This window comes from Neoarius graeffei, chromosome 9 (assembly GCF_027579695.1).
Source record: "Neoarius graeffei isolate fNeoGra1 chromosome 9, fNeoGra1.pri, whole genome shotgun sequence".
Lineage (NCBI taxonomy): Eukaryota > Metazoa > Chordata > Actinopteri > Siluriformes > Ariidae > Neoarius > Neoarius graeffei.
The window spans coordinates 60,046,782-60,057,769 of record NC_083577.1 but is presented as its reverse complement, the minus strand read 5'-3'; the positions used below and the strand labels follow the sequence as shown (position 1 = coordinate 60,057,769).

The following is a 10,988-nucleotide window of genomic DNA, read 5'->3' as shown; positions in this document are numbered from 1 at the left end:
CACATTAACAGCACTGCTGATGTTTATGTCCCAGGAGCACTGATCACATCCCAAGTACATCATAATAAGTAAGACTGTGTTCCTAAATTTCATTCAGAATTCTGTGTGAGAGCAAATTTGTGAGGAAATCCATATTCACCCTGAAGCCTTCATATTTGTCAGAGTGTTTGTGGGGCTCGAAGCAGGAACTGCCATTGGAGGTAGGTAGTTTCACTGGGGTGGAGCTGCGGGCTGAAAGGGCAGGTTTTTCCGGACTGATGGACACAGTAGAGCTGGGTCTGCTGCTTCCCGAGTTCCGTGTAAGTGAGTGAGAGCTGCCTTTCTCCTTCTGATACTCAATAGGAGACTGAAGAGCTGTGGACAATAAATCAAACAGCACTTAAGTGAATGTTTAATGAAAGAAGAGAGATAAAAGCAAAGTGATGCAAATAAAGCACAATACTCCATAAATAATGATCAGAAAGTGGTTTCCCATAAGATACCAGCAATGCGCCTGAACTTCCGGACCATTCCAAGTAAATGGGCCTGCAATGTCAGACAGATAAAACAAAGGGAATGATATACAGAAGTATCCTCACCTGACAGGAAGTTGCTCTGGGCATCCAGCAGTTCAGTGATGTGCTGCACCCAGACCTGCTTAATGTCGGTGTTCGCTGCCTGCAGGGTGAACCGCTCAGATGAGCCACGACACGACAGCACAAACTTACACGGGTCGTTATCCGCATGTTCCTCCAGACCCAGATAGCTCACCTAGCGCACACACACACACACACACACACACACACACACACACACACACTACTGCATTAAGCAAATTAGTTCCTGTATTCACAACAACTCATACCACTAAGGGTTCTGTTACATTTCATTAAAAGGTTCGAAGCAAATAGATCCTTCTAATTTTCTCCCCAAACAGGCTGAATAAGGAATAAGAGCAGGAAAGACCCTGTTGCTTTAGAAAACAAAAAGTGTTTTATAAAAAAATCTCAGTGTTTTTAAGAATACTACTTGTCACACAAGAGATCCTGATAGAGCTGTGTTTAAATGATACAGCTGTGATTAAAGAAAATGACTACATTTTGCCCTCCATCATCACTCAGAGCAGTCAGGGTATACGCAGAAGAGTGAGTTTGAGACATATTTTGTTCAGGTTTCGCCATTGCCCTACCACATTTGCAGCCATCTTGTGAGTTTTTCCTCATCCTGTGCCATTGGTGGCTTTTTAGACAAAAATCATGGCTGTAATAACCTGCTGAGATTTCATTCAAAGCCAGAGCTTTATCGTCAGCTGTCTTTGGTCACAGCATTTTAAAATTAGACATCAGTGAGCAAGTCAAGCCATGCCCTAATGTTTAGAGAAGCAGCTTTGGGACCAAAAGGTTGCCGGTTTGATTCCCTGGACCAGCAGAAATGGCTGAGCAAGGCACCTAACCCCTAACTGCTCCCCAGGCTGCTCTGGGTGTGTTGTACGTCACTCTGGATAAGAGCATCTGCTAAATGCCATGAATGTAATAGAATGCATAATGTGACGTTACAAGACCGCTAATCTCAACCCATGACCAAAGCAGCATTTTCCCACAAGTGGAATTTTCATTTGCGACACCAAAATCAGGCCAGTAATTGTACAGTGTAAACCTTGCTTAAATGCATTTTTTCGTGTGGTCATCCTGAGCGTGAGATTTTCCAAGGAGGTTGGTTTCTGATGTTTTTAGAAGAAGCCAAGCCAATCCAAGCATGTACACTAAAGCACACAGTGAAATTTAACCTCTTCGTTTAACCCATCCGAAGCAGTGAAAACACACACCCACCCACACACACACATACACACAGTGAGCAATGAGCACACACACATATCCAGAGCAGTGGGCAGCTATGCTACAGCACCCGGGGAGCAGTTGGGGGTTCGGTGCCTTGCCCGAGGGCACTTCAGCCCAACCTCAGGCCATGGCTGCCCCATGTTAACCTAATTGCATGTCTTCGGACTGTGGGGGAAACCCATGCAGACACAGGGAGAACATGCAAACTCCACACAGAAAGGCCCCCGTCGGCCACTGGGCTTAAACCCAGAACCTTCTTGCTGTGAGACGACAGTGCTAACCACTACACCACCGTGCCACAAACCAGCAACAAACATTTATAATGGTGTGTGGTTTGGTATTAGTTAAAATTGACTCCTCAGTTGCCCCATGTTGCTGCTGATTTTGCTGATAAAATAACTAACTATTTTTAGACTATAGCCCCTCTCCCCCCAAAGTATGCTCCCCTAGAGCATACTAAAATTACTTAATGTCTCCTGTTGGCCTGTTAGAAGCTTTATACATTAAAGCTCATAGGCAACGGTTTTACTTTTATGCACAGTTGAAACAAAACCCTCTGTAATTTTCTTCTGGTCCCAAGAAGTATTGTTAATAAGTAATAATTAAAATAAGTTAGCGCGGATCGTGGCAAATTTCTGTTCGGCTATTTTCGTGACCACTCGGCGCATGACGTCATTTAAGCCAAACAAACCGCTTGAGTTGAGTCCACTTCCGTTTACTTACATTGCCATTCAGCTTGAGTGCAGACGTGCGTTCAGGAATTTCCAAAGAATAAACATGCCTTATTGTTGTGCAGTGAACTGTAACAACGGGACCAGTTCAGGAAGAAGTTTTTACCTTTTTCCGAGAGAAGAGAAGAGGCAAAGAGAGTGGATCGGCTTTTTCCAGAAAAGGAGAAGAGGCGGAGCGAGAGGGTTGTTTTTTTCTGGAATAGGAGAAGAGGCGGAGCGAGTGGGTTGGCTTTTTCCGAAAAAGGAGAAGAGGCGGAGCGAGAGGGTTGGCTTTTTCTGAAAAAGGAGAAGAGGCGGAGCGAGAGGGTTGGCTTTTTCTGAAAAAGGAGAAGAGGCGGAGCGAGAGGGTTGGCTTTTTCCGAAAGAGGAGACGAGGCAGAGAGAGTGGATTGTGCACGTGAAGCTAGAGGGTTGTTTTTTTCTGGAAGAGGAGACGAAGCAGAGAGAGTGGATTGTGTGCGTGAAACAAAATCAAGCAAAGAAGAAACGGAGCAGCAACGCTCAAGCAAAAAGGAGAAGATTGGAAGTAAACATTTTTACTTTTGCTTGCAATTGACAAGTCAAGAATCCTGAGGGATCCTGTACAATCATTGTGGAAATGAGACAAAGGGATATTTCCTCGCTTAGAGTCGGCTATAAATAGTATAATGCCGCGGATGGCAAGCTAACGTGGCCTACCGGCGCACTGTCCAGTAATCGTTCCCTATATCCACTAGGGAGGGCGGTTTAATTATTCTTCAAAAGGGCTCTTATTTAGTATTATGACAAAAGTAGGAATTTATCATAACTACCAGAATAAATCGTTTGGACGCGAGTCTTGTTGAGGTCCGGGGTCACCGCGATCAGAGTCGGCCGAGTCGCTGTCCGATTCTGAGGCCGCGCAGTCAAACCAGTGAGCCACATTCACCGATTGCTTCGCAACGGCCAGAGGTTCATACATATATGGTTTTACCTCTCGATATTCAGTTTGGAGAGTTCCTACTTCAAAATCACTCTTGCTTTCAGACATTTTACACAACCTCTCACGACCAAAGTCTGTACACGTGTGCTCGGTTCGCAGGTAAACACAGAACTGCTCCCGGTCTGTTTGGCTTAAATGACGTCACGGTGACTGCCCCCTGGCAGTGAAAGTGCGCATAAGTGAGAAGTAAATAAACCTTCGGAAATTGGGCAAAAACAGTATATTTTAACCGTTTTATTCAATTTTAGGGTGCAAATTAGACACCAGGAAGATTGAATTCGCTTTTTGGGTCGTTCTTCTAGACAATAAAGTTGATATTCTACGTTTCACCTCCGACCCTTGCCTATGACCTTTAAATTGTTTTGTGAATGCTGCTCCAGAACCTTTAAGGAAACAGTGTACGTTCTTTGGTCTTCACCTTGATGCTCTTTTTGAACTGATAACCAGGGGTTGAAGAGCCTTTACGCAGAAGTTCACTGAAGATAACAATCTGCTCGAAGAGGAAAACTCTGCGCTCTTTGCTGCGAGACAGAACGCCTGAATCCTGCTCGGTCACAAAGAACGTCTCCTGCTGTAGGAGTTTACCCTGACTCGTCAGCTTTCCCTGAAAAAAACACACACACACAAAGTTGTATCTTTTTAAAGCATGAATCATTTGATGTTTTGTTATTTTTGTATTAGTGCATATAGAAGTCCTAGAACACATGCTTCAGACTGAATGAATGCCGTTTGCGAGAGAGTGCAAATGTGCCAGTCTGTCAACACATAACTATTACACAGAAACAGTGTGTCAACACTGCTATATAAACAGGTCAACCTGTCTCGCATGCTCTTTTTTTGCTCCTCCTCCATCCCTCCCTCCCTCATCACTGTTATATAATGGACAAAACCATCTGTCAGAGGGTTAAAGATCAACATGAGATATAATCCACGCATAATTATGACCGCTATGGTGGCAATGCCCTTATCACCGGGGTTTTTTTTTCCATAGCTGAAACCGTATATTTAAAAAATCACAAACAGTGCTCTCAGTAAAAAGTGCTGCCAGTCTTCTTTCACATTTCACAGCTGATAAATAAGATAGATTTGATGACAGCAGATTAGCAATATTTCCACAGAAGCTTTACACATATAGTAAAGCGTGAACTTTGATGCACATTCCAAAGAAACTGGTACATTTTTTAAAACCACAACACGCATACAGAATACAACTGAGAACATCATGATAGCAGTTTCTACAGAGCTTCTTTTACATGTCCTGTAGAAGCTGGGCCAACGATATTTCGATGGTGATTTATGTACTGTACCTCAAAGCCTTGGAGTCTGCCGAGGTTCATCATGTCATTGCAGAGTTTCGGGACCTGCGACATCAGATCAACTGCTTTCTACAAAAAAAAGGATTGGAAAGCAGGTGAGAACAGGCAAAGCAAAAAGAGCAAAAATAAATTCATCATGAATTCTGTATTCGTGAATTACGGAATAAGACAGACTGATGGTAGTCAGTGGAACAGATACAAAGCGTCCCATCAGAATTTATAACTTGAATAGCACATCATGTTTGTATAACCATTCAGAGTTGCGTTTTACAGTGTCTTATAAAAGTATTCATCCCCCTTGCTGTTTGTCCCGTTTTGTCACATTACAAGATGGAATTAAAATGGATTTTTGGAGGGTTAGCACCATTTGATTCACATAATTTTAAAGGTGCAAATTGTTGTTTTATTGTAACACAAACAATAATTAAGATGGAAAAAAAAAAACAGAAATCTGGAGTGTGCATAGGTATTCACCCCCTTTCGTATGAAACCCCTCAATAAGAGCTGGTCCAACCAATTCACTTCATAAGTCACATAATTAGTTGATTAAGATCCACCTATATGCAATCAAAGTGTCACATGACATCTGTATAAATCAACCTGTTCTGGAAGGACCCTGTCTCTGCAACACTACTAAGCAAGCAACATGAGAACCAAGGAGCCTCCAAACAGGTCAGAGACAAAGTTGTGGAGAAGTATAGATCAGGGTTGGGTTATAAAAAAATATCCCAAACTTTGAAGATCCCACGGAGCACCATTAAATCCATTATAGCAAAATGGAAAGAATATGGCACCACTACAAACCTGACAAGAGAAGGTCACCCACTAAAACTCACAGACCAGGCAAGGGCGGCATTAATCAGAGATGCAGCAAAGACACCAAAGATAACACTGAAGGAGCTGCAAAGATCCACAGCAGAGATGGGAGTATCCATTCATAGGATGACTAAGCCGTATGCTCCACAGAACAGGGCTTTATGGAAGAGTGGCCAAAAAGAGTCATTGCTTAAGAAAACACATTTGGAGTTTGCCCAGCAGCATGTGGCAGACTCCCCAAACACATGGAAGAAGATTCTCTGATCAGATGAGACTAAAATTACTCTTTTTGGCCATCATGGAAAATGCCATGTGTGGCACAAACCCAACACCCTGAGAACACCATCCCTACAGTGAAACATGGTGGTGGCATCATCATGCTGTGGGGATGTTTTTCATATGCAGGGACAGGAAAGCTGGTCAGGACTGAAGGAAAGATGGATGGCACTAAATGCAGGGCAATTCTGGAGGAAACCCTGTTTGAGTCGGCCAGAGGTTTGAGACTGGGATGAAGGTTCACATTTCAGCAGGACAATGACCCTAAACATGCTGCTAAACCTACACTGGACTGGTTTAAAGGGAAACATTTTAAATGTCTTGGAATGGCCTTATCAAAGCCCAGACCTCAATCCAATTGAGAATCTGTGGCATAACTTGAAGATTTCTGTACACCAACGCAACCCATCTAACTTGAAGGAGTTGGAGCAGTTTTGCCTTGAGGAATGGGCAAAAATCCCAGTGGCTAGATGTGCTAAGCTAATAGAGACATACTCCAAGAGACTTGCAGCTGTAATTGCAGCAAAAGGTGGCTCTACAAAGTATTGACTTTGGAGTGTGTGAGAGAGAATACCTATACACATTCCAGATTTCTGTTTTTTCCATCTTAATTATTGTTTATGTCACAATAAAACAATTTGCACCTTTAAAGGAACAGTCCACCGTACTTCCATAATGAAGTATGCTCTTATCTGAATTGAGACGAGCTGCTCCGTACCTCTCCGAGCTTTGCGCGACCTCCCAGTCAGTCAGACGCAGTCAGACGCGCTGTCACTCCTGTTAGCAATGTAGCTAGGCTCAGTATGGCCAACGGTATTTTTTGGGGCTGTAGTTAGATGCGACCAAACTCTTCCGCGTTTTTCCTGTTTACATAGGTTTATATGACCAGTGATAGGAAAAAAGTTCAGTTACACAAATTGAAACGTAGCGATTTTCTATGCTATGGAATGTCCGCACTATAATGACAGGCGTACTAACACCTTCTGCGCGCTTCGGCAGCGCATTGATATCTGAGCTCCGTATCAATGCGCTGTCGAAGCGCGCAGAAGGTGTTAGTACGCCTGTCATTATAGTGCGGACTTTCCATAGCATAGAAAATCGCCACGTTTCAATTTGTGTAACTGAACTTGTTTCCTATCACTGGTCATATAAACCTATGTAAACAGGGAAAACGCGGAAGAGTTTGGTCGCATCTAACTACAGCCCCAAAAAATACCATTGGCCATACTGAGCCTAGCTACATTGCTAACAGGAGTGACAGCGCGTCTGACTGACTGGGAGGTCGCGCAAAGCTCGGAGAGGTACGGAGCAGCTCGTCTCAATTCAGATAAGAGCATATTTCATTATGGAAGTACGGTGGACTGTTCCTTTAAAGTGGTAGGCATGCTGTGTAAATCAAATGGTGCTAACCCTCCAAAAATCCATTTTAATTCCAGCTTGTAATGCGACAAAACAGGACAAACACCAAAGGGGGTGAATACTTTTGCAAGACACCGTATGTAACGGAACATCTACGAGACAAGTTGGATCCAGTTATCACTTACATTATAACAGTTGTCATTTAAATCACCAGCCTCTGTTTTTTAATCTCTCCAAGTTAATAAGATAATAATTAAAAAAAAAAAAAAAAACACACACACACAAACAAACCCTGCTCATTTCATAGAGCAGCCACACAGTACAATGATCTCTGTCCTGAAAACTTTCCTATGTTGGAAAACCTATTGACTTTTACAAAGCACTGACAAAACTGTCTGCTAAAAAGTAACGTTTTTAAATCCATTTTTATTATGCGGAGCATGTACTATCCAACCCCCTGTGTACAAGCTGTTACTATAGAAATGATAATGTATATGTATGCAAAGCACATCCTGTACTTTGGCATCTACTGACAGAGCTGCTATTACAGAGAATTCATAAACCCCTGACTAATCAGATTTGAGAATTAAATGGAACAGTGGTATGAATAACAATAACATCTCACCTCAATGTCCTGACAGTCCAACCCTGCCTTGTTACTGTATTTCAGGAAGTCCTAAAGTACACAAAGACATTGTACAAGCCGTGCTATATGAATTCATATTAAACTCTTAAAAGAACACCCCAAGCTTATTCAATCCCGCAGATATTTTACCTTTAACAGAAGTTGATATTTTGTAATTCGCTGAATGGGCTTGATGAGAAAATCACTCATGCTCAGTCTAGAGTTCACTTCTTGCTGAACTGCCTGAAAGTGAAGAACAGTAAGAAAATGATACACCGGGAACAACATGCATGTTCTTTGAATAATTTATCACAGCTAAAAGAAACACAGTTTACCTCAAAGTACGAGTCATATTCAGCCACAATGAATTCTGACTTGGGTTTGTTCTGGCAGTAAACAACATACATGTGCAGCCTTCGCTCCTGTGTACAAATGCAAAAATCAGTCTGAGTTCCCCAGCCAATGGATTTGGAAAAAAATATATAATAATAATAATAATTACTTGAAAGTATTCAGAGAGTCTCACATACATGTTTGATAAAGAGCTCGGGCAGTTTTTCATGATCGTCAAGACATTTTTCCAGTTCCCCTACAAAAAAGCTGAAAATAAACAACAAATGTCACTCGTACCTCAATAATAAATATTACTATACTAAAAATATAACTATATATTATTTGGACACGAGTGTTTTACTGGGAAATACACCACTTGTATTTTTCATACGAGCTACCGTACATCCGGGACATGAGGAACCAAAACCGTGACAAATCTCTATATGTCACTTGTGAGGAAATCGATCAATTGTTTTGATAAATTTGGGTACTTTTTGTTTGTGAATGTGTCGATACATTGGCTTGAAGATACAAAGTTTATCTTCTCGTGTTGAAAAACTCGCATTTTTCATATGAAATACATCACGGATCTGAATGACATATTTAAATGATATTGGCTGGCTTCTTTCGTGGTCTATCAGATATATTCCATTCAGCTAGCATGATATTGAATGAGTCGAAGAAGATTCAATTCAATATCATGCTAGCTGAATGGAATATATCTGATAGACCATGAAAGAAGTCAGCCAATAATAATAATAATAATAATAATAATTAAAGCCGCTAGCGGCCTTGACGAGCCCTCGCACGTGTGGTTCTGCAACCCAGGACATCCCGCCACCCAACAAAACAGTCACGTCATATATTCATCAAATGTTCAAAGGTGATGTGCATGTTGCAAATGCCATGACTGCTTGACGGATGAGAGATAGACAAAGACTGTGTGTGTGTTTCCATGGTGTGAAGATGTACATTTATATATGTACAAAACTATACGTGTTTCCTCCTTATCTCTATCTCATGCTGTAATCTTAAGTCATCTTAGCTTTCCTGTGTCTGCAGTATGTGTGTGTGTGTACATCCAGAGTTTTCATATGTCTGCAACAAAATGTACAATGATGGCAGGTCACTATTATTGTGTGTGTGGTGTCTGTTGCTAGGACAACTATCATGATTCATGTCATTTTTGTACTGATCTAAGGGTTCTGAGTAAGGTTCTAGCCATAAGTTCTGAAGAGTTTTGTTTCAATTAGGGGGCGCTATGAAGTCCCTGGGACATACGTCTGTGGCTGAGAAGCAGTTACAACGACTGATGTGCGCATCAAATTTCATGAGTTTTTGTGCATGGGAAATGCCTCAAACAAAGCCAAACACGAAAGAAAAAAAAAAAATAATAATAATCCTTCGAAAAACAATAGGGTCTTCACACCGAACGATGCTCGGGTCCTAATAATAACACACTCTCCATATTAGCATTCTCGAAGACCAATGTGAGCTTACCCGTGACTGTGTTGTTAGTGTGACAGTCCAGTTACCTTCCAGCCAGTGTAGCATTGAGCAGGAGCGTCAGTGAAGGCCAACGCAAGCTTAGTCAAGACTCGGTGCTGTTTGCGTGGCAAACCAGTTACCTTCCAGCCAGTATAGCATTGAGCAGGAGCGTTAGCAAAAGCCAATGCTACCTTACCCCCTGACTCAGTGCTGTTAGCGTGACAGTCCAGTTACCTTCCAGCCAGTGTAGTGTTAGCGAAGGCCAACGCTAGTGCAGTCAAGCCAAATATTATTTTCCCTGTGTAATTTAATTAGTTATGTTTAAAATCAACATCGACAACTACACGCAATGGAGCGATCTGGCAGCCAAAATTCTCTCAAAGTCTTCCATTTTTAACGAAGCAAACCTCGCGGCCATGTTTGTTTTCAAACTGTCTCTGTCACTCGCTAGCACAGAAGTCTTACGTCTCCGACAAGTGATGCTATGTTGTCTTGACAATGTGCAATATTGTAACAATATCGCACGCTCAATCTTCATTGGGTAGAGTGGCGTAATACATGTATGATAAACGATATGATAATATTGCATGCCATCAATAAACCCACTAGAAGGGAATAGAATACGTGTTTATTTTATGGAAAAAGTGGACTGTATGCATAATAACCTCTGATATTTCACTCTGATGACATCACTCCCAGTGTTTTACTGCTGACTATACAGTACGTGCGTTATCAAAATGGTGAGCTGGTTCAAAAGGAAAATTATTTTGATTAACTTGAAGGGTTTTTTTTTTGTGGATGTGTCCATATAATATAAAGAACATTACACGGTGATGAAGATATGAAGTTTATCTTCTTGTGTTGAAAAATTTCACCTGTTCACTTCGCTCACTTGAATATATTCACCACTCAAAGATAAACTTCATGTCTTTGTGCAACCGTATACAGTAATATCCTCTGTTCTCTCTAAATGGCACTGTGTATATTGCACAGTGAGCATGAAGAGATAAAACTAAACAAATAAGAAGAGGAGAACAAGAAACAGACACACTTACTCTCTGTGCCAGTCATAGATTTGGTGAATATTTCCAAAGACAATTTTGTCCTTTCCTTTCATGTCTTCAGGGATTCCTTTCTCTTCAATCTTCTTCATGAAACCCTGCCAAGGAAATGGCTGATTACTGTTTTTGCCATCAAAGCTAAACATGCATCGTTGCTTGTTACTTTTGAAGCTCAGTAGCTCATTCATCTTGGACGTTCTCATAC

The 10,988-nt window shown here is 41.6% G+C and overlaps 1 protein-coding gene across 2 annotated transcripts in view; it reads right to left on the bottom strand.

The window, feature by feature from the left end:
• kalrna (kalirin RhoGEF kinase a) overlaps positions 1 to 10,988 on the bottom strand; it is a 408,274-nt gene that overhangs the window by 22,882 nt on the left and 374,404 nt on the right. For both annotated transcript variants that reach the window (XM_060929989.1, XM_060929988.1), the window contains exons 39-47: positions 10,778 to 10,881; positions 8,432 to 8,501; positions 8,237 to 8,323; positions 8,052 to 8,144; positions 7,902 to 7,952; positions 4,817 to 4,894; positions 3,928 to 4,113; positions 579 to 750; positions 140 to 354 (exon numbers count right to left, since the gene is read on the bottom strand). In XM_060929989.1, the coding sequence (XP_060785972.1) occupies positions 140 to 354; positions 579 to 750; positions 3,928 to 4,113; positions 4,817 to 4,894; positions 7,902 to 7,952; positions 8,052 to 8,144; positions 8,237 to 8,323; positions 8,432 to 8,501; positions 10,778 to 10,881 (1,056 nt within the window). The remainder of the gene's footprint in view (positions 1 to 139; positions 355 to 578; positions 751 to 3,927; positions 4,114 to 4,816; positions 4,895 to 7,901; positions 7,953 to 8,051; positions 8,145 to 8,236; positions 8,324 to 8,431; positions 8,502 to 10,777; positions 10,882 to 10,988) is intronic.